We start from the raw sequence: 24,255 nt of genomic DNA, 5'->3' as shown, positions 1-24,255 counted from the left end.
TCATAATTTTATTTATATTTTATTTATTTGTATTTTTTTAAATTTTATATATACTCTGTTTTACTATTAAAAGGAAATTTATAATTTGTATTATTTATAAAAAAGCATGAGCGTCAATATTATACCCAAAATAATTTTTATAAAATTAACAAATTTGCTAGAAAAATGTAATTTAGTAAAATTTGTATTAAAAGTAATAATAAAATTACAAAATGTTTGATTATCATACTATAAACCTGGTCATATTATTATTATTATGATGAGGTAAAAAATATTGTTATTATAGTAGATTAGTAATATATAAAATTAACTAAATTTTTCAGATTAAATTAATTATTTTAATATTTATAAATATAATAGGCATGTTTTAATTAAAAACTATCCATTATCAAAGAAATTTTGTAAAGCAACTGAAGAAAAATAGCAAAAAAATTATTTTAATCTAATATTTACATTACTATTGCCTCGTTTATTTATTAATGTAAGTATATATGTATTCCATGCGCAATGGGGTGTTTTATAAATTTTAGACTGAAGTTAATCAATTATAAATATAAAACATATTTATTCATAATTCTATATGTTCAAAATATCATTTATATAATATAATTAAAATTGTTAATTTTTAGATATTATAATATTAATGAAATTATGAATCATAATATTTTTGATATTCAATATTTATGAAATGCTCTGTTATTTTGTTAGCGTCATTTTGTGGTTGAACTAATTAAATAAAAAATATATTAAACTTATAAATCTGATAAAAACATAAAAATTGTTGTTTAAATAATAATTTGTATTTTTTTAAAATAAATATTTGTTTTTTATATTTTATTAGAGAAAATCATTTGCTTCAATTTTAATTATGTTGCACAACTTTTCGAGTTGTTAATTTTTAATTAAAAAAAATATTAATATATATTTTAATATTTTATTCGTAAAGTTCAAAAATGAATAAGCTTTATATTCAAATTGTTTTATTTATTTTAACCATCTCCCTATATGTGAATAATAAAACCCTTGCAACTGAACTTGCTTCAGGAGAAAATGCAACATCCGAATCAGCATATTATTATCTTACGTAAGACAATAAAACAATATGTATATTACATATTTCGTTATGAAAATGTTAAATGTACGCATGTGCAACAATTTTATAATATAAATACAATACTTTTATTTATATATATATATATATAAATATGTTCATTTTCATCAATGATAGTCCAGAAGAATTATATGAAAAAAACAAGCACCTATTATGTACCGATCCAGAAGAAACTATAAACGCAGAAAAACTTATGAACGAGGTTGTAACACATTTAAAATATCATGCTACAAGTAATGATGATTATAAATTATGTAGAAAAAATCCTGGTATTAGTATGTTTGTTTATAAAAAAAAACATCAAGACCATACAGATGTTCAAAAAATTAAATTTAAATTTTATGATTCCGATAAGGTATCAATTAAAGAACAATATTAAAATTATAAACCAAATTAAAATAAAAAATTATTATAGTTTATATATATATAGTTCTCTTTGTTTCCATTAGTATAATGGAATAATAAACATGTTATGGAATCCCAATCATCTCAATCCTTTTAATACTGGCTTTGTTAAAAGTATATAAAACATAAATAATTAGTCAAATCAAAATATTATTGCTACTATTTATTCGATATTTCGTGTTTTATTATTGCCATTGTTATATGATACTATTTATTGTTTCCCATGTCTTCAAATTTATAATATTTTAATTTACATGATGCAAAATTATTATTTTTTTTAAAAGTTGTCCGTGTGTACAATCCAAATTTAGTAATGATACAACAACGTTACAAAAAAAAATTTGGACGCCGTCAGAAATATTTTTATGCTTTAGCTACAAAGGTTGAAGTAAGGAAAGCTTTCCTCTTCTATTTCGTTATAAATTGTATTTTTCATATTATTCACAATAATTGATGCAATATATTTTTATTAATTTTGTAGGTATCAGAAGACACAACTATAATTGCCTATACGTCAGCAAATATAAATGATCACAACCCTTCCAATAAAAAACATCAAAACACAATAATAGAAAACTCTAGTTTATTCATAACTGACATTGATTCTGAAGAAGATATTAGAAAAGGAAAATTAAAAAAAACGTTTGTTAACTTAATTGGATACCTCATTGAAAAAAAAAAAAGATTTGTTGATGTCACTTATATCGAATCTGTAAGCGATATCCAAATTTTAATAACATAATAATTTATTTCAACAATTGTTAAAAAAATATTATTTTAAATAAATGTGCATATTTATAATTTGCAAAAAATGTAAACATTTTATATATTCATCCATTTATGCCTTTTTCTTAGATTGATGGGCATGCTTCCTTTTAACAAAAATGCATTATTGCAAATGTTGTAAATTATTTTTTCCCTAATAAATAAACATATATTTATATATATTTTTCAGTACTGTAATATTATAATATTTATGTTAATAAAACGATTTGTTTCCATGTATAATGACTGCTTTAAATTATCATCATAAATTTTTCTTTTGTTTTAAGAATGTTTTTTTTGTATATGATTTGTTTATGTCTTTTAATATTAGATGCATCTATATGTATTAATTTTTTAAATACTAAAAATAAAACTGTTACGGTTTATGATACTCCTTTCATTTAATAATTATCACCCTTTTTTCTTTACAAGCATAGACATCATCTCGAGACTAAACATACAGATATGACATATATTTAATCACCATTTATAGAAAAATAAATATGATAAAATTTTAAACAAATTAATAAAAATATAGTTCTACACCAAAACATAGATTCCATAGAACAAAACTATAACTCATAGTACAAAACCATAAATCCTATATATACCTTATAATCTTATTAATAAATGTGTCTAAATTAAATTTACTTAAAATAATTATAAATATTAACTAAAAATGAGTAAATTAAAATTCCATTAATATATCATATATAATATATATGCATGGAAATAAGTATGAGTTTTTAACAAACATTAGAAAAGGATAAATTAGTTATGTAACATGATTATATATTAGATTAAAATATATATAATAATAAAACAAACAATTAAATCAAATTTCATTATTCTATAGAACGTAAAAAGGTGTAACTTTTATGCCATAGAGTATCAAATATATTAGTTTTAGCCATTTAAACAAATATAATAAAACAAAATAATAAAGAGTGATTATTCTAAATTTTTTAATGTTAATTCATAGATTTTTACCATTTCTCAATTCCGTCAAATGAGCCTCGTGGAATTAAAAGCATAAGTGGAATTAAGAGCCCTGATGATAGTATTATCGCCAAAAAAACTAAATTCGTCATCATCATCTTAAATAGTTTTTTTAGAATTTTTTTAAACTTTTGATTTGCTTTGGGTTCCTTATAATTATTACTTGATGTAATTTTATTATTTTCATTATTTTTCAATTGTTTAAAGCCTTCATGTTCTGATACAGAACAATTTTCATCTTTTTTTATTATTATTTGATCATCTATCGGCTGTATTGCTAATTCACCATTCATTTTATCAGCAATCTGTTTTTTTAATTCTTTTCGAAGTTCATTAGTCAGATTTTTAGTTTTCTTATCTAAATTATTTAAATTGGGTAATGTATTATTTTCTATATGTTTCTTTATATGTGAATCTATAATATTTCGAAGGTGTGCTATTTCTTTGTTACCTTCAACACAATCACCAAGTTGACTTGCAAGACTCAAAGTTGATTGATAAAAATCATATAAATCAAATTCGTTATCTGCATATGCTAATATCCTATTATTTCTAAAGTTTATTACATTCCTTTCAAGCCATATCCCTCTATCGTTTACAAAGTATAGTTCCTGAAAAGAAATGAAATATTTATTAACATATATGTAATTAATTTTAATTGTTGGTTTAACTTAAGTATACCTTACCAATACATGAAACAATAATATAAGGATAATGTGAAACAAATAGATACAAAAACTATAATGAAATATTATTAATAATAAAATAATATGTAACTTACATTTTGGGCATATTCAAAAGAACAAATAACAATTGAAAAAAGAACGCATTTTAAAATACTGACTCTCATTTTTACCTTTATTTATTAAATAAATGAGCTAATATATGTAGTTTAAGATAATGTTGATAACTTGATATTTATTCACAAAATAGTAATATTTACTAGTTTTTTGTTCTAAAATTTATGAATAAATGAATATATCTATAAAAAAAACGAATTTATTTCATTTATTAACTTTTTACACTTTTTGTAAAATTAATTAATGTAATTGTTATAATAAATTTCGTTATTTCATTAAAATTTCTTATGGATATATATATTATATTTTTTTTCAAAGAAATATTAACTTTTCTCTAAAAAATACACCGTTTTTAATATAATTTATAATACATTGGTGTTTTTAGTAGACGGTTTTAATATTTTATAAACTTATATTTTTCTATTATTGCTTAATACGAAAAAATTAATAAATATCAATTAAAATAATAAAATATTATATACATATATATTTTATATCTGAATAAATACAAACTTATAATGAAAAGATTAACGAAGCATCTTTGTTATTTACATTTAAATTATTTTTAATTTATTATATTTTGTTGTTATATTTTTTCAATTTTAAGTATTATTTAATAATATTATATATTTTGTTTACCACTTTTTTGTAAATTTTTTTTTTCATAAATTGGTATATAATCATTTTATTTATATAATATATCTATGCATATACACCACCAAATATATGATTTCCATTAAATAATATAAAATATTCATATCTTCAAATGCAATCCAAACAAATAATCAAATTATAATATTAAATCACAAAAGTAATACATATAGAACCAATATATTTTTATCTCAAATCGAAAAATAAAATATACTTAATTCTATTAACTTTATCTTCAGCATATTCATTTAACAAATGTTAAGATACTTTTTGTATTTAAACAATACAATATTTGACTTTTATAAATAATAATTAAAGACAAATAAGTATTATAATTCAGTTATAATAGAGATTTTCATCATATAGAAATTTTATTTTGTGTTTTATTATAAAATAAGAAACAAACTTTTGACATTTATCATATATACACAATACTTCTTTATATTAATAGACAAATTTACTATTTATTATTATTTAAATTTATATATTTTTTAAAATTTACTTCAAATATAAGTTAATTAAATTTATCATTCCAAAAAAACGTCTTTTCTTTTATAAACAAAAAAAATAAACAAAAAAATAAATTAATAAATGACACATAATCGGCCTCCATAAGTTTGTATATATTTAATAATCCCATTTTTTCATAGACGCAATTTACGAATTTACCATTTCTTCAATTTATAACATTTTTCATGTTTTTTTTTCTTTCCGATTTTTTCCCCACCCAAGTGATAAATACTAACATACAAATAGGAAAAATGTATGGCATATTTTTTTATTCGTAATTATTTATGAAGAAAATATTTTAAAAATTGTATATTTAACAATTTTTTTCTTATTTACCTTATAAATAATTGGTAGAATAATGAGTATTGAGATAGCTATAGTACCAATACCCATTACATCAAATTTATTGTTTGTTAATATACGTCATTTTATGGTTTTTTGTTCATTTTAATGTCAGTTCCAGAATGTGTGCTTCCATTTTGTATGTTTGATGAATCTTTACTATATTTTGGACCATGACTTTGTAATAAATTAGATGCACCATTTTAACTGTGCTTTGTGAGGGCCATGTATTGTTCTAGGCTGTGGTTGTGGAAATATAGGTGGTACTGAATTTTATTATGAATTTGAAATTTCCAATGTTTTTTGTGGATCACTGTCTGACCGGATTGATCATCAATTTGTATAGAAATAATGCCTACTTTTTTAGGATGGCTACTTATATCATCAATAATCCCATTTAAAAAACTCTTAGATGTACCATAAGCAGTTTTATATTAGGCATAGATGTACTATATAAATTCTTAATAGTATCCGTGGCCTTTATAATTTTTTCCTTATTTTCATTAAAAAACTTGAAAGCATTATTTAATTGTTCCATACCTTTTGATGTGATTGTAGAAATGTATGGTCTAATATCAAAAAATGCTCCTGTAACACTTCGTGGCACCTTGTACACTAACCGATCCACTACCTGAACCTCCTTGTTCAGTATTTGTAGTTACTATATCCCCCCCTGATTTTTTTGTGTTCTCCTTTGGAGATTTTGGATGAACTTTTTTACATTCTTCATTTTAAAATTCCTTTGTAATAGCATCTGCGCTTATTTCTGGTTTAAGTTCTTGAATAACTGTACCTAAATTATTTATTGTATTCCTCGTTATGACTAAATCTCTAAATTTATCATATGTTTTTTTAAAAATTTTCAGTAAATTAATATATGAATCACATTTATCAATCTTATTATATATTTGAGAGCATTTTGTGGTAATATTTCCAAGATCATTCCTTGTGCTACTATTTGTGTTATATTCATGAATTGTATTACATATTTGATAAAATAGTTCATAGAACTGACTCATGTAAACAATATTACTACTTTTCAAATAATTCTTATTACATAATACTTTCCAATAATTAAAATTACCCATATATTTTTTTAAACATGTTTCATAAGACTTTTATAAAATGGAATTATGGTCTTTACTTATCTGAAGTAATATATTGGATAACCATAACAACATATATTCAATATGCTGATGATCATTATTTTCACCATCTTTTATATTTTTATCAATTCTATTTAATTTATTATATAAATATGTACTTAATGTGCTAATTATTTCGTAATTAGTTTCACAATTGTGATGTCTTTTATTTTTTTATGATAAGGGCAATTAAATTTGAATAAACTCTTATTAGAATTAAATTTGATTTCATCGACAATTTCATTGTTAAAATATTTATTAACATTGCGAAATATTTTGCACTAAGAAATATTTATAGAATTAATAAAAAAAATATATTAATAAAATATATAAAAATTATGTTTAGTCATTTTATATAAATATAACATCCAAAAAATGTAAATATAAATAATTTTGTTTAAAAATATGTGGATAGTGCTCCATTATCTATTATAATTGAATTTTATTTATAATATGTATATTAGGTGGCATCGTATTATTTTAATATATAATATACATACTGTGATAAATATATGCTGCACTCATTTTAGTTATATACACAACTAATATCCATAAATAAAGACATTCTTATTATTTAAATTCATATGGAATAATAATCCAACATTGTAAACAAAGGAATATTCTATTTATTTTATTGCAATCACCTAAATTATCTTAATTTTTTATTATTTTGAAACATTTTTGATAATATTTATAAATTAAATATATATAATATCACAATTTTAATAACAATTGTAATTATACTATTATAGAATCATGTACAACATTGTAATAATTTAAATAAAATGTGGTTCTTTATAATCACACGTTTCCACATATAGAAGAAATATGTATTCTCTATATTTTTTAAATAAAATTGTTTCCAAGGCCATACTACTATAAATATATGATTACTATAATTTCTAAAAACATATTTGTATCTCATTATTTGATATCGTATATTGATATAAGATAACAATATGTACATCATATTTATCATTTTTAATATTACCTTTATTAAATATAAACATATTTTTTGTTTAAGTTATAATAACTAAAAAAATAATTTAATATTACTTCTTTTTCTAAATTTATTATACATAATTTCTATGTCTTTTTAATTTATTTATGTTAATTAATAACATATTTTAGAATGTACAATAACTTTATTTATACATAAATACATTTTAATAAATAATATTATGCTACATATTTTATGCATCTTTTTAAAATTAAAAAACACACAAGGCATAATTCAGCTTATTCGAAATAATGCAAATTGAAATTGATCATGGACATAAAATAGTTTTAGAATAGTATATACGAAATCCATATTATTATTTTCATCATTATTAACTATTTAATATATAATGGAGTTTAAAACTAATTTTAAATTATAAAACTAATTAGATGAAATAATTTCCATTTATATTATTTTTGAATTTTGTACTTTATAATTTTAACAATTTCTCATGGTTTTTTAGTAATGATCAATTTTTAGAAATAATACAAAACAGCTTATTATTTCTATGAACATATTTCTACTTAGGACCTAAATATATATTATACATTACATATTTTGTAATAAACTTATATTTAGTTCTATAATAGAAAAAAAATATTTTTAGGTAAAATTATAGAATTGTTATTAGAATTAATATTGTTTTTCTTGGTAGTACTAATTCTAATATTACTACATTAAATTAATACTTATAAAAATTATAACAATTAATTATCCATTTTATATAAGTTTCCAGTCTTATTATAACCTTAAAATTATATATGCATCTAATTGAATCATATAATCATAACACAGATGTTAGTATTTAGAACATCAATATATTATTGTTATTATTACGCTGTCCATTATTATTATTTTTTTTCCCTTTTACCTATGTTATAACACTATACAGTATAACGATATAATTAGTGCACTCAATATAATTACTTAATGTCAATGTATTACATTTCTCTTTTTCATTTTTTTAAAATAAATAATTGTAATATAGTATTTTAAGAACTCCCATAGATGACTATCTAAATTTTAACATTAAAATATATAATATCTATATTATACTTTAACTATATTTAATTTATATAAGTGCACTAGATAGAAATATTATAATTTATGAGCACAAATGTATACTTTCCTTTTCGTATTAATTATTATTTTTCTTTTTTGTTACCTATATAAAAATTTTTAAATTGTGAATTATAATAAATATGTTTTATCGTTCGAATAATAAAAATCAAGCCCCAAAAAATTATATTTAATTGTTTAAACATATAAAATAATAAAAGTTGGTTATTTCTTTCTGAGTCTTTCTGTAATTTTTTTTTTGTAAAATTTCCACATGCTCTTTACTTGATTACTAAATGTTTCTTTCGTTGCAAACATAAAAGGAAGTGCAGGTCCAATCGTTCCAATAATTAAAACCCCGATTATTATGTTTATACCCATATTTATGACTTTTTTTTTTAACTTATCTTTGGTAAGACTATTATATTTATGTTTTTTATAATTTGTTAAAATAATTCTATTATATTCTCTTTCATAATTACTGAAATCAATAATCAAGAAATTTTCATTATCTATTACTTGTTTAAAATGGTCATATCTCGATGATAAATTTTTTTTTTTTTCTACTGAATTATCTGAACATGGAATAAAATCTATCTTATATTTTATTTTACTATGATTTTCCTCGTTTGAAGATTCTAACTTATTCAAAACATCATCATCTATATTCTCATTATCATCAAATATACTTTTCTTATTATATTCATTTAATTGATCTTCAAGTATACATACTCTATCGTCAAATATACTGTCATCATAATCTATACTGTCATTATCATCAAATGTAATTTCCTTATTATATTTATCTAATTGATCTTCAAGTACACCTATTATATTGCCAAATATACTACCCTTATCATCTATACTTCCCTTATCATCAAATATACTTTTCTTCTTATATACATTTACTTTATCATCAAACATGTATACTCTATCATCATCTATATATAATATATCATCATCTATACTTACTGGTTTATCATTTACACATGTTTTTTTATCATTTACACATGTTTTTTTATCATTTACACATGTTTTTTTATCATTTACACATGTTTTTTTATCATTTACACATGTTTTTTTATCATTTACACATGTTCTTTTATCATTTGCACGTGCTCTTTTATTATATGTACTTGTCATTTCATCAAGTTCATTCACACATACATCATCTATATAGTTATCACTATCTATATAATCCCAACCCTCTTCACATATTTTTGTTTCTTTATATTTATTTTTATTTTTATATTCTTCGTTGTCTTTATGAAAATTTATAATATGTTCATTATATATTTCAGGTTGTGTTTCACCGCAATCTTCATATTCATCTTTCAGAGATGCAATAGTCATAAAGGAATCGTAAAAATAATTTGCATCTAATTGATTTGTTGAACCTTTTAATATTCTATCATTTCTAAAAATTATTGAATCTGTTTGGGAATACACATTTTTTCCTTTCCTTATATCGTATAAAATCTGAAAATAAGTAAGAATTTTATCAGCATATACTTGTAGATTTACATATAACCATTCATTTTAAATATAAATGCTTTATCATCACCATATTATAATAATATAAAACTCATACAAAATAAAAAATATATATACAAGGAAAAATAACCATCTTTTCATTAATCACGCAAATTATGAACAGCTTACATTTTGTTCATATTCAAAAGAGAAAATAATAATTGAGAATATCACAATTTTTTTTAAAATCTGAAATGGTTTCATTTTTAATTTTATCTATTCATTGAATAACATGTATACATAAAAATTGTTGGGATAATGTAATTTTTATATCTTAATATAATTATATATTTTTTTCATTATTACAAAATTTGTTAGTGAATTATTATATAGGAATAATAACAATTATCTACGTATGTGTTCATTCGCTCATTTTATATATTATTTATAGAATTTGTTAAGGTAATTATTATTGAAAATTTCACATATTTCACTAAAAGTATTTATGAATATAACTTTTTTTTTAGGTATATTGAATTATTTTTAAACAAAAATCATCAATACTAAGTATTCATTGCCTCAACGCTGTAATTATAAAAATATTATCAATAAATAAATGCGAGTTAATCATATTTTCTTTATAATTTTTTTTATAAAACTATTTGAGAAAAATTTATAATTTAAATATCGATTTATTAATAAATTTTAATTCTTTATAGATTTTTTTTTCTATTTTTGTATACCTCAACTATAATGCCAAATTGTTTTTATTAAATAATACAGAATACATATTAGTGCCCCAATCAAAAAATATATTATATTATTTATATTATATTATATTATTTATATTATATTATATTATATTATTTATATTATATTATTTATATTATATTATTTATATTATATTATTTATATTATATTATATTATATTATATTATTTATATTATATTATAACCTGGAAATAAAACACCATTGTTATTTATATTTAAATAAATTTTCATTTTATTTCAGTTTTATAATTTGTTTTCCATTTACATAGCTAATATTAAAATATACTTGCAATTTTCTTTTTATAACCACGTGGTCATACAAAATATGTTTCGACTACAACCATAACCACATTCTTATTAATTATTTCATATTAATAAAACATGATTAAAATAAATTGTAATTTTTATACAATCTATTATCAAAAATGCAAAAAAAAAATTATTTAAGGCCTATATCTTATAATATATGTTCATACTAAACGCAAAAAATGTATATTTCTGACTTTTTGTGTTTATAAAGAACTTTTACAATCTTATATACTCTAAATATGTAAATAATTAAAAATACATTATTAGAAAAATTCTTAAAACATATTTATATTTCATTATATCAATTTAATTTAACAACATATGGTATTTTTATATTTGCTACATTAATACTTTTTAGGTTACCTTTATAAATATAAATAAAATACACTTTTATTTAAATTATAAGAATTGTATAATAAACTTACATTATTTACTTTTTTAAATAAATGAATATAATAAAGATTCTTATCTTTTCTAAAATATAAAAAATATATAATTATTAATAGAGTTGATATTATATTGTTTCTATATTTAATTATATAGAACACCAAAACATATATAAATTGCTTTAACCTGTTTTAGTAAATTCTAACTATATCTTCACTATATTAAATCACGATATTTTTCTATTTGCATTTTTCATAGACATAATAATTTTAATTAAAATATTTATATGTTTCCTGATTGAATTTTGAGAATTATCAGTATTATAACAACCAAACAAGTTGGAAATAAAAATAATCGAAAAATTATAAAATCTAGAAATTGGGAAATTCTAAAAAATTTTAGGATATTTTATTATAATATTAAAAAAAAAATGTTGACAATAATAATAATGCTTTGTGTTATCATTTGCTCTCTTAAAAGACTAAAAAATAATTTATGTTAAATACCTTAAAATGTATACTATATATAAATACTAGGTTAATGAATTGTATATACCCTTTAATTATCACAAAACAAAAAAAAATAAAAAATGTTAAGAAAAACTAATAGCCCTTAATGCTATCAAAATATTGACAATCTTTTATTTGGGGGTTCATATAAATAAGTAATTAAGTAAATTATATTGCATGCATAAATCGGTATAACTTCAATCGATTTAATATATTTTTATTGTTGTTTTAATATAAACATATAATTTATATATTTTTATTTTTTTCTTTAAATAAAATAAAAGTACTAATTTCTATTTTAAAACAATTGAAGGGATGACATTAAAATTTGCATAGAATATTTAAGCAACATTTTAAAATTTAATTGCGAAAAAAACAATTTTACCAATTTAATTTAGTAATTCTCACAAAATCGACAGTTCTAGTGGCTTAATTTGAGTTAGAGAATTGTGAATAGATAAATTTTTTAAAATTAGAGAAAAATATATTACGTATATATATATATATATATATATATAACAATATATCCAGATTTGTTTCGTTATATATATTAAACGCGATTACTATAGCATTTATATAAATGTAATATTTTTTAATCTGTTTGAGTAACTATTTTTTAAATATATAAATTTTTGGCGAAGAATATTAGACTAAAATATATTTGTGACTTCAAGTATCTTTAGATGTATTGTCAAAATTTTCAAAATCGTACAAAAAATAATTAATTTATTACAAAAATCATATATTTTCAAACCAATTTAATATATAAAAAGTTATGCACATTTATGAAAATTTGAATATAACAAAAAAATGAATCAATATTAATTATCTCATAATTTATAATAATAAATTATAAATGCAAGCAAATATAACATATAAATATATACTTATTTATAGAAAAAAATGATAAATAAACAAAATGAAGATATAAATAATGAAAATAATCAACACCAAAATGAAAAAGCATCATCATTCAAAATGGAAGTTTATGAACAAAAATGTATAAGTAATAATAATAAATTTTCAAAACACGCAAACATTTTATTAAATGCCGAAAATTATATTAATAAATTAAGAAATAAAGCAAATAATTTTTACTTTATTTATGTAATAGTTACGATAATACATTTATTAATATATGCAAATAGAGGAATATTATCAGGATCATATGATTATTTATCATCATATTTTAAGTATATATATCCACAAGGAAATGTAGATGTACATATAGGAATTTTAGTATCTGTATTTATATATGGCATAAGTATAAATTCAATAATATCTGGATCCTTAGCATATAAAAATGATCCCTTTAAAATAACTACGCTATTTTTATTTCAATATGCACTCGCATTAATATTGACTAGCATATTTTTTGTTATCAAGTCATATTATGGTTTAATTTTTAGTAGGTTTTTTTGTGGTTTCAGTGAAGCTGCATTTGTTACGATTATTCCATCACTGATATTTTCATATTCTAAGCATAGAGCTGGAGCATGGATTAGTATATTCTATATGATGTGTCCATTAGGCACATGTTTGAGTTATTTATTAGCCCCTATATTATCAATGTTAAAAATAACTATTCCTCACGTGTTTGTATCGTCGAGTATATGCCTAATAGCACTATCCTTTATTTTCTGCCTTTTTGATGAAAAAATTTTAAAAAAAAATGATTATGAAAAAAATAAGAATAATACAAATATTCTTAAAGATAAAGATATTAATTTGGAGCATGATGATTCTTCAATAAATGGAAACTTAGAAAAATGTAATGAACAAAAAATCACCACAGAAAATAATTTAAACATCACAACTACTAAAAATTATAATAGCGACAATAAATATCTCGAAATTGAATTAGATAATTGTATTGAAGCATTAGAAGGTGAAAAAACAGAATCAGATTTATATTCCCTATTATATAATAATTTTTCTAATATTTCTTTTTTGTTGGTGGTTCTTGGTTTAACTGCTCATATAGACATAATGTCATGCCATTTGGTATATGGGCCAACAATTTTATATAGTTATGGTATTTATCCATCATATAAATTATCCGTAATTATTTGTAGTATAGCAGCTTGCTTATCTTCAATAATCGGTACAATATTTGGGGGATATTTAGTGGATTACAATAATTTAAATATACACGATATTGATAAGCATTATGAACATATTAAAAATAGTGAAAATATAAATAAATTATATAAAAAAGATTTTCTTGTTTATAAATTTATCAAATTAATGTCATTTTCTCTTTTGATTGTTTCGGTTTTTGGAAGTATATGTATGATGATCGCACCATTTACTAAAAATATATACATATTTACAGCTCTGTTATTTTTGGGATATACTGCTTTATTCGCATTATCGGTATGATAAAATTGTTTATTTCATAGTATGATATATATCCAAATTTAATTTAACTCACATTACTTAGTAGGCTTTTTCTTTTCATTATGAAAAACTTCCATGAAAACGACTAGCCATTTTTCATTTTTTTGTACATATTTTAAGCCAGGACAGAATATATTAGTTATGGCCGCTTTCCCTAAGAACTTAAGACCGTTTTCTGTTGGATTGTCTTCCTTTTTATCACATATATTGGGGTAATTCTTAAAATTAAACAAAATATATTTTTTGTGTCCTTTAAAAAAATCGAATAAATATTCGATATTATTATTTTTTTCCATTTATAAATATTTTATTATTTTTTTTTATAGTGATATACCATGGGTTATTATTATTGGGAAAATCAAAGGAACACTCGCTCCAGATTGTGTTGTTACTATCAATGTAATAATTATATTTATACATCTATTGTGTTACATGTTAAGGAATATTTATATTTTCCTTTTACCCACATTTATTTGTTTGCATGCTCATTTATATTCAATGCGCCCTCTCTTAAGTGGATATAAAAATAGCGAGACATTATAACCTATATAATATTTATACATATATATTTCCCCCAATTTTTTATATACTTAATACAGAGTGAAGTTACAGATACTTGCCGTAGTCAAAGTACTGGATTATTAATCACTTTAATGATAATATCATCCAAAACTATTGTAATAATATTGGGAACGTTTTTACTTTACATTTATGCGAAGAAAAAAATGATAAAATATAAAAATATACGATTTGTTTCGTAAATTATATATATATACTGATTAATGTTATCTAGTTTGTTACATATAGATGCCCACTTAAGTTTATACACAATTATTATATAATATGTGCATATATATAATTAACTATTTTTTTTTCCTTTACCTTATTTTTTTTGTTCTTTATAAATGGCACATATTCTAGTATTTCATTATACGCAGTCAATTTGTATTTGCTTAACTTTCAATAATTGCCTTTTGTTTCATTTTCCATATGTTTTTATTCATATATAATACATTAATCCTTGCTTGTTTAAAGCTGTTACTACCATTTTTGTTCGCAATAATTTCATGTTAAATAAATACATTTCCGCTATCCATGAATAGTTGTAACTATATGTACATACATATATACATTTTGTGTTTTAGTTAATCTGTGATTCTATATGTATACAAGCTATATACTGATGTTTTTGCTTTGTTTATTTTACATATAATTACTATTTGTTTCCTTTTTAAATAAACCAAATAATTATATTATATATATTCAATTGATTGGTAACTTGTTTATCCAACGTTTTGGATATTTAAAAGATTATTAAGATTTATATTGTTTTTTATGTCATTACTTTTTTACAACATCATTGAGGGAAATAACAGAATGAAAATGGGCCATATTTTCAAATTAAAAAAAAATTTGAGAATTTAACCTTTCTACTAGTATAACGTGTGAATAACCCATATTATCATTTTATTAAAATATGTAAAATATATATTCTTATTTTATGTAACACGCTTAGACTTATAAAATTCGAAAATAACAATAGTAAATTAAAATATTTATTTTTCTACAAATTGTGATATATTAAATTTTGTTTTTTCTTATTTCCCCCCACATTAATGTTTCAACTATTTTAAGGAAAAAAAATTGTCGTTCATGATGGCAAAATAAATAATGCGTATTGAGCCCTTTTTTTTATTTTCATTCTTACAGAAAAAAACAATATTTTAACAACTTAATGTTTTACAAAATCTCCACATTAATATTTATCCTTTGCGTTTCAGGCCAAACGCAATTGTATATTTTTATTTTAAATTTGTAGAAATCGGGAAAATAAAATTCAAATAGTAACGAAATAATAGCTGTAATAAAAAAAAATAAATACGCTATAATATATATATGTATATTTTTTTTTTTTTTGGTCATTACTCTACTATTAAATTCCACCAAAAATATTAAATGAAAGAAAATGGCATTCATATTTGATAAAAAATAAATAATAAAATAAACAACCAAAAAAATGTTTTCGAATGCAATAAAATTAGAAAACTTGAATGATTACTTCAACGATGCTGAAGAATGTATAAAGCCATTTTTGTATACGTCCAATGTTAATGAAAATAAAATAGAGAAACCAAATTTGATTAATATTAATAAGAAAAAAAATATAAAAAATGTAAAAAACAAAAATAATAATGAGAGAGGTGAAATTTCGTTAACTGATTGTTTGGCTTGTAGTGGATGTGTTACTAATGAAGAAACAAATTTTTTAAAAAATCAAAATGCAATTGAAATATTAAATAATTTAAAAAAAAAAAAAATTAACATCATTTCGTTATCATTACAAAGTTTAACAGCGTTGTCTGTATATTATAAATTGCCAATTCATACAACTCAAAAAAAATTATGTTTTTTTTTTAAATCGCTAAATTTTGACTATGTTTATGATTCATCTTTGAGTGAATTAATCGCACTAGATCAAGCAAAACACGAATTCCTTTCATATTTTTATAAAAAAAATCCAGATTTATATAAACAGACAAATCCCAAACTCAATACCACGCATGCATTGAGTAGTGATGCCGAATTGGGGGATAAGCTATTTGAAGGAGTTTTTAAAAAAATTAAAAATAAAGTAATAAATAATGAAATAAAAAGAGAAAATTATCATATTTATCAAACCCAATATAATCAAAAAAGTCGACCCATAAAACTTAATAACGATAAGGAACTATTAAATAATTATGAAGACTCGATTGATAATAAATGGGATGAAAGATATCCAGTAATATGTGCGCATTGTACTGGTAGTGTTATATATGGAGAAAAAAAACTTGATAATAATTTTTTAAACGCATTTAGTAAGTTAAGAAGCAGTCAAGATATACAAGGAATCATTTTAAAACTATTACATGCCCAGAATAACTTGTATGCATATTCCCTACTCAAAAAACAACTTATTAACACATTCTTTGACATGTATAAGTATAAATTAAAATTTATAAAAAGCTTCGAGAAATATTACCTAAAAAACAACAAGTTATTAAAAAGTACAAATAATAATGAAAAAGAAAACAATCCAACAAATTCAAATAAAGCTTATGAATATGTCCCTGTGTCAATTTATGAAATAAACCATGTTTATTTGTTATATTGCTTTGATAAAAAATTGGAATCACAAAGAAATAATATTTCACAAAAAAATGCTATTGATAAAAATATAGCAACATATTTGAATTATTTTAGTTTGAACAATATAGATAATCATGTGGATATAAATAGTTTTTATAACACTACCACAAAAACGAATTTAAGCAACAGTTTTTATTCTGTAGATTCAGTTTTAACCACTATAGAACTTATTGAATTAATTAATAAATTGCAAATAAACTTTTATGCATTGCCTGAAATAAATATTGATAATATTTATTCCCTTTTTGAAAAAATAAACAAATTTGAATTATCAAATAATAATACAAATATTGATACCACAAATTTCATGGATATAAAAAATTATAAAGAAAATAAAATACAAAATAATTTTGATGGAAACCCTGCATTACAGAAAGATAACAATTTTAACGAATCTCTACATTTTATCTATAAAAATATGTCTGATAAAGTAATTCGATGTAGTAATAAAAATAATATTTCAATGGGTTATGGAGAGGAAATATTCAAATATGTGTGTAATAAAATTTATGATTGTAATATAAATGAAAATAACTTTAATTTCAAATATAATGACATAGTTGTATTATCTTTGTATGAAAACGATACTTGCGTTTTCAGAGTTGTTTTATCTTATGGTTTTAAAAGTATGTATAGTGTTTTAAAAAAAATAAAAGAAGGAAAATATATAAAGAGAAATGAAATAAAAAAAGATGTCGAAAAAATATACAATATCAAAATCACTTACAATCTTCATTTTAATGGTCAAATTGATTATGTCGAATTAATGGCTTGTGAAAAAGGATGCCTTTTTGGATGTGCACAAAATATTTTTGATGAATATGACATTCCTGATTTTTCTACATGTTCATGTTATAATCTTAATATTTTTAAAAAAGTTGCTGAGCAAACTGTCATACAGAATTTTGATTTCCTTTCCATAGAAAATACTAATAAAAATACACTTTCAAAAAATGACGAAATACCAAATTATATATGCTGCTCAAGTAGTCAACACAAAGCATCTTGTATGAATAAATTATCATCTACTCAAATTAAAAATAATGAAAATAAAAAAACTGATAAAGAAAAATTATTTCAAGTTTTATATAACCAAATTCATAACGACGAATATACAAAATATGTTAATTCAAAAAAATCCACAAATGATTTAACTATTAACTCATTTTTAAACAATATTTTTAATATTTTTAACACAAAGACTTTTCATATATTTAAAACTACTTTAACTTCAAAAAAGAAAATGGACATAATTAACTGGTAGTTGCGATGATGATTAATTTCCCACATACCATATAATTTATCTGTATATATATACACAATGTATATCCATTGTTGTTATTTAGTCATTTATAAATACTAATATAATAAGCACACTTGTTTTGTCTTTCATACAAATTGTGTGATATTTTATTCTTGTTTACTATTGCTTTATTTGCATTATTCTTTAATTTGTTCGTTTTTATTTATTTTAATTCATTCTATTTATAACACTTATATTAACCGTATATTTTATTTTTTTGTAACAATATTTTTAAAACATACATAAATTCATGTACATATGTGTGTGCAATCAACATTCTACCCTATTTTATAATCCTCATTAATGTTTCAAATTTATTAAGAAAAATTTTAACAAAGAAAAATATAATATACAAACCAAATATGCATGTATCCCACAAAAATTAATATTACTTTTGCTTTTTACACCAAAAAAATATTATTCCATGCCCACAAAAAGTATATATAATCCTTTTAAGTAGCAAATATTTTAAATTTTTTGTATTTTTTTTCACATACGCTAAGTTATATATATATATATATATATATGTAACACCAATATCGTTGCAAAATGCAAATAGCTAAAAAAAATTATATCAATAATCATAAAAAAATAATAAAAAAAAATAGCCATAAAATTAATTTTTATAGTTTAAAAATAACGAAAAAAATTATTATTTTACTATCAAATTTATGTGCAATTTTTTGCATTTTTTTTACCAAAATTTGAATAATTTAATATGAAGAAATCACAACTTTTTGTATTGTCTTATTTTTTCATAATGTTAAAATATTTAAACTTTTTATAATATATATGAACATGCCCGTATTCCCAACATTTTTTTGCATACTGTGCAAGGAAAAAAGTGAATATATTATTTTTGTTGGTTAAATCGTTTTTTTTTAAAAGCATAAACACATAGCTATGTAGATACGTTTAACATATGTATATACGTTTATGTTCTACGCACATCATTGATTTCATTTTTCAAATTCGCTAATTCAATTTTTACCACATTTCAGCACATGATCGATGATAAAGCCATTGGAAAACTTAACAGCATATTAAAATGCAACCAAAAAAAGCAACAAAAAAGTGGAAAGAAAAATAGCACATCACATAGGATAGAAAATGAAAAATACTTTTCCCGAGCATATTTGATAGGAGAAAAATATATTAAAAAAATAATAAATGAATATAGAGACGATTTAACGCATATTATTGACACTTCAAGTGATAAAAATACTAAGGAAAAATTAAAACGTCTTCAAAATAAAAACCAAAATAACGATATTGAATTTACACATTTAAATAACTTTGAAATAGATCATCGGTTATGCAAAATTAAAGGAAAAAACATATATGAAGGAACAGCAGGAAAAATTAATGAAGTAATAATTGAGACATTAAATAAATCAGGACAATGTGTATATGTTGAAAATTCCATATTTGAAGCATATATAAAAAAAAAAAAATATGTAGATAAGTTAAACTATATAAGGGAATATCCAAAGGAAGAAAATGGATATGACACGTTCATACATAATAATTTATATAATGAACATTTATACAAAAAACACGAATCGTTAATAAATTGTGATTACAATAGATATAATGTTAATTCTATATTTTCAAATTACAAGAATATAAAAAAAAAGGAACTAAATAGTGATGATAACACCATCTTTGGTGAGAATAATGAATATAATTATCGATCTAAAAGTTGTGAAAGAAAAAAAAATCAATTGAATAACAATTATGCCTATAAAACAAATATTAATAAATCAAAAAAAAAAAGTAAAAACAATTGTGATGAAAATAGTCACTATAATGAAACTATAAAGAATGCTTATATTTTTGATCCTTTTGAATATGATGATCAAAATATAAAACTAACAACAAACTCAATCAAATGCAATGTACGTGATTTAAAAAATGGTACGTATGTAATATCTTATACTATTAGAAAAAGTGGCCAATATTATCTATCCATATTTTATAAAAAAAAACCTATAGCAAATACTCCTTACAATATTACCATCAAACCATCGACATCATATCCTCCAAATTGTATAGTATATAAATATATAAACCACAGAATAATTATTCCTGTTAATAAAACAAACAAACATAAAACAAGCGAAAATTACGGCTTGTTATATCCAGATTATGAAACTAGTTTACATGATCATTCAGTTGAATTTGAACACAATTGGAAAACAAGTAATGAGAAAAATTATATAGAAAATATTGAGAAAAAAAGCTTATTTCATCAAACAATTGAAACTCAATCAAATACTTCTAATAGTTACAGTAATAATGAAAATGATATATTACATGGCTCATCACATAGTGAGGGGTGCAATTATGGATACAACGAGGATTCAAATGATTATAAAAATATGCATGTGTTAAAATTTGACGATGAAGAAGATAACGAAGAAAATAAAAAATTCAACAACTTCTTTATTCAATGTTACGATGCATATAAAAATAAAATAAAAGGCGGAAACGAAACATTTGAAGTAACAGGATTGGGTGATGTCAAAATCACAAAGATAAATAACTTACAAAATGGAATATACGAAGTTATATATAAATATGTAAAAAAAAATTATCAAAATTATAGCGAGGACGATTTTGTTTCACCATCCAACTATAACACTTATAGAGAAATAAAAGTAAAGCTAAATGGATGTCATGTCAAAGGGTCACCATTTCAAATAATTTTAAAAAATGATAAAAAATATGAATATTTAAATAAAATAAGAAATTTATTGCCTATTAACAATATTAATGTGTTTAATCCTATTGGTAGTTTAAATAACATAATTAATTCATATAAATATATAAAAACGAATTATTTAACAAATGAGGATGGAAATATATTTATGAATATAAATCCATATTACAAAAATAAAGAACTTGATAAAATTTTGAAAAAGGTTGATGCTAATCTTATATCTATTATGTCTATACCTATGAAAGAACAATTATTTAATTATATACGACATATTAATCGTGATAAACATATAATGAAATTAAAAAGTATATTATTTAAAGAATTAATTAGTTCTCTTTATAAAATTATTAACTGTTCAGAACAAATTTATCAGGGATTAGAAGAGGATGAACAATGTTTAGTCAAACTTCGCCAAATACAAAATGATACTATTAGTGATGTAAACACTATGTACCAATCTTTGAAAGATAAAAATGTACATACATTACCATTTGATTTTTCAATTAATGATATGAAATTATACGAACAAAAATTAAAAGAAACAAAAAAAAAACTATTAGAAAAGCAAAAAGAACTAATAAATAAATATACAAACATCAAAAACAAAGAACACCAATTCTATAAAGACAGAGAAGATATAACTAAACAACTGGTTGATAAATATGAACTACATCAAGCTATGTATGATCAATCAAAAAGTGCTTTAATGCAAACACATGCTAATTTGAAAAAAAAAACTCTAACAAGTATTAACCAAGCATACAAACGAGAAAAAAAAATGATTATGTTTAAGGGGACGAATAATTTAGATGGAATTTAAAAAATCAAATATCCATATTTATACACTTTTATATCATTAATTAAAATGAAGGGGATATAAATATACAAGCGATTTTAAGAAGTCTAACAAATCTAGATCCTATATAAATTGAATTGATTATGTTTTCCTTCTATTTTTTATATCTGCTTCATTTTTTTTTTGAGAAACTGAATACATGTTATAAAATTTCTTTATTCATCTGTATAGAATAAAGAAAAAAAACGTTACACATCTAATTATGTGCATATATATCATGCGTGATAACCTTCGTTTTTTATTTTTTTTTTTAATTTGAATTATTTTCAATTTATGGCATGATCATGTCTTGAAAAATTTATTGGGTGGTGCTTAAATAAAATCATTTTTTTTTGTATAACCTCACAAAAACATTTCTTTATATACTCATGTAAATAATAATTGTTTATATTTCGATGTAATAAATTAATTCATATGTACGTGCCCAAGTGTTTGTGGCCATTTATTCAATAATATGTGTATATACTGAGAGGGTTTGTAAGTTTGGATTTAAAAAATAAAACTAAAATAAATATCATGCACAAAAGATACAAAAAAACTTATGCAACTAATCACCAAGATGATAAAAACATCCAACACACGTATATCCCTGAAAAAATAGGTGGATTATTTTCGGTATATAGTTATGATAAATTTTTAAAATACAATGAAAATATATGCAAATCACCTTTTAACAAAGTTCGTGATATTATTTTAGGCAGTGTCAGATTGGTACTATTACGATTAAAAAAATCGAGCGTTTTATATTTTTACAATACAACTTTAAAAGTGAAAGACATGCTAAATAATTATAATAATTCATTAATAATAAATAATATGTTGGATGTATAAGTGTTGATTCCGATGGTCTACATATAGGAAAAACAGATATTCCCATTCTATTTGCTAGAAATATTTTAGGAAATAATAAAAATATTGGTGATGTAATCAATTTAAGAGATGAATGCAATGTAAAAATACCCATAAATAATAATCCGAAAAAAGGAGTAGAATAAATTATTTTTTTCGACCCAAAGAAATCAGACAAATTGATTTTTCAAAAAAGTACCATCTAATAACAAACGCCAATTTAAGCAGTCAAAATTTATATATTTTACAAAAATATGTTGAAAATAGTTGCAATTTTAAATTTTATTCGTCGAAGGAAAACATCAATTATAACGAAAAATTAAATATTATATTTTTCATTCAAATTGATCAATTAAGGGAAATTTATTTTCTTCTCATTTAGGGGAAATTCAAATGAATAACAATTGTTATTATTTTACTAAATGGATCGAAAAAATCGAAAATATTGTAAACAATACATTTATATTTAGTGATGATGAATTATATGAATTGTTTCAAAAAAAAACACAATCCTAAATTTTTTAATTTAAATGATTTTTTTGTTATAACCGAAAAAATAGTATAAATAATGCGCCATATAAACAATATGAATCTCATATCAAAAATCTGTTGATAAAATATTCGAAAAATGTTTTTTATATAATTGTAAAAAATTCAAATTTCAATCATAACGAAATTGCAGATATTGTTTCCCTCCTATC

The 24,255-nt window shown here is 21.2% G+C and overlaps 6 protein-coding genes and 1 pseudogene across 7 annotated transcripts, besides 1 other annotated feature; 4 read left to right on the top strand and 3 right to left on the bottom strand.

The window, feature by feature from the left end:
• Positions 1-953: 953 nt before the first annotated feature.
• Positions 954-2,395, top strand: PBANKA_0112661.1 (fam-a protein; the record flags this gene model as incomplete). Of its 2 annotated transcripts, XM_034564075.1 has the most annotated exons (6): positions 954-1,084; positions 1,229-1,466; positions 1,561-1,630; positions 1,801-1,904; positions 1,998-2,228; positions 2,372-2,395. In XM_034564075.1, the coding sequence occupies 6 exons, from the start codon at positions 954-956 to the stop codon at positions 2,393-2,395; spliced, it is 798 nt and encodes a 265-aa protein (XP_034419729.1). The 2 variants fall into 2 exon arrangements, with proteins under 2 accessions (XP_034419729.1, XP_034419730.1); XM_034564086.1 differs by lacking the exons at positions 1,801-1,904; positions 2,372-2,395 and having other exon boundaries at positions 1,998-2,047.
• Positions 2,396-3,267: 872 nt separating this feature from the next.
• PBANKA_0112641 (fam-b protein) lies at positions 3,268-4,130 on the bottom strand (the record flags this gene model as incomplete). Its single annotated transcript, XM_034564064.1, has 2 exons — positions 3,268-3,891; positions 4,062-4,130. The coding sequence occupies 2 exons, from the start codon at positions 4,128-4,130 to the stop codon at positions 3,268-3,270; spliced, it is 693 nt and encodes a 230-aa protein (XP_034419728.1).
• A 1,294-nt stretch (positions 4,131-5,424) lies between these two features.
• Positions 5,425-7,009, bottom strand: PBANKA_0112621 (annotated as a pseudogene).
• Positions 5,425-7,009: a sequence feature (PIR protein, pseudogene;~BIR protein, pseudogene).
• A 2,003-nt stretch (positions 7,010-9,012) lies between these two features.
• PBANKA_0112600 (fam-b protein) lies at positions 9,013-10,524 on the bottom strand (the record flags this gene model as incomplete). The annotated part of the gene is made up of 2 exons (XM_034564052.1): positions 9,013-10,266; positions 10,450-10,524. The coding sequence occupies 2 exons, from the start codon at positions 10,522-10,524 to the stop codon at positions 9,013-9,015; spliced, it is 1,329 nt and encodes a 442-aa protein (XP_034419727.1).
• A 2,614-nt stretch (positions 10,525-13,138) lies between these two features.
• On the top strand, positions 13,139-15,396 carry PBANKA_0112500 (major facilitator superfamily-related transporter, putative; the record flags this gene model as incomplete). The annotated part of the gene is made up of 4 exons (XM_034564041.1): positions 13,139-14,611; positions 14,756-14,847; positions 14,962-15,034; positions 15,235-15,396. The coding sequence occupies 4 exons, from the start codon at positions 13,139-13,141 to the stop codon at positions 15,394-15,396; spliced, it is 1,800 nt and encodes a 599-aa protein (XP_034419726.1).
• A 1,256-nt stretch (positions 15,397-16,652) lies between these two features.
• On the top strand, positions 16,653-19,088 carry PBANKA_0112400 (cytosolic Fe-S cluster assembly factor NAR1, putative; the record flags this gene model as incomplete). The annotated part of the gene is made up of 1 exon (XM_034564030.1): positions 16,653-19,088. One exon carries the CDS (start codon positions 16,653-16,655, stop codon positions 19,086-19,088), a length of 2,436 nt encoding a protein of 811 aa, XP_034419725.1.
• A 1,043-nt stretch (positions 19,089-20,131) lies between these two features.
• Positions 20,132-22,669, top strand: PBANKA_0112300 (conserved Plasmodium protein, unknown function; the record flags this gene model as incomplete). Its single annotated transcript, XM_034564019.1, has 1 exon — positions 20,132-22,669. The coding sequence occupies one exon, from the start codon at positions 20,132-20,134 to the stop codon at positions 22,667-22,669; it is 2,538 nt and encodes an 845-aa protein (XP_034419724.1).
• Between the last annotated feature and the right edge of the window lie 1,586 nt (positions 22,670-24,255).

The sequence above is a fragment of the Plasmodium berghei genome, assembly GCF_900002375.2.
Source record: "Plasmodium berghei ANKA genome assembly, chromosome: 1".
NCBI lineage: Eukaryota > Apicomplexa > Aconoidasida > Haemosporida > Plasmodiidae > Plasmodium > Plasmodium berghei.
The sequence above is the reverse complement of the archived record's forward strand: the minus strand, read 5'-3'. Positions and strand labels throughout refer to the sequence as shown.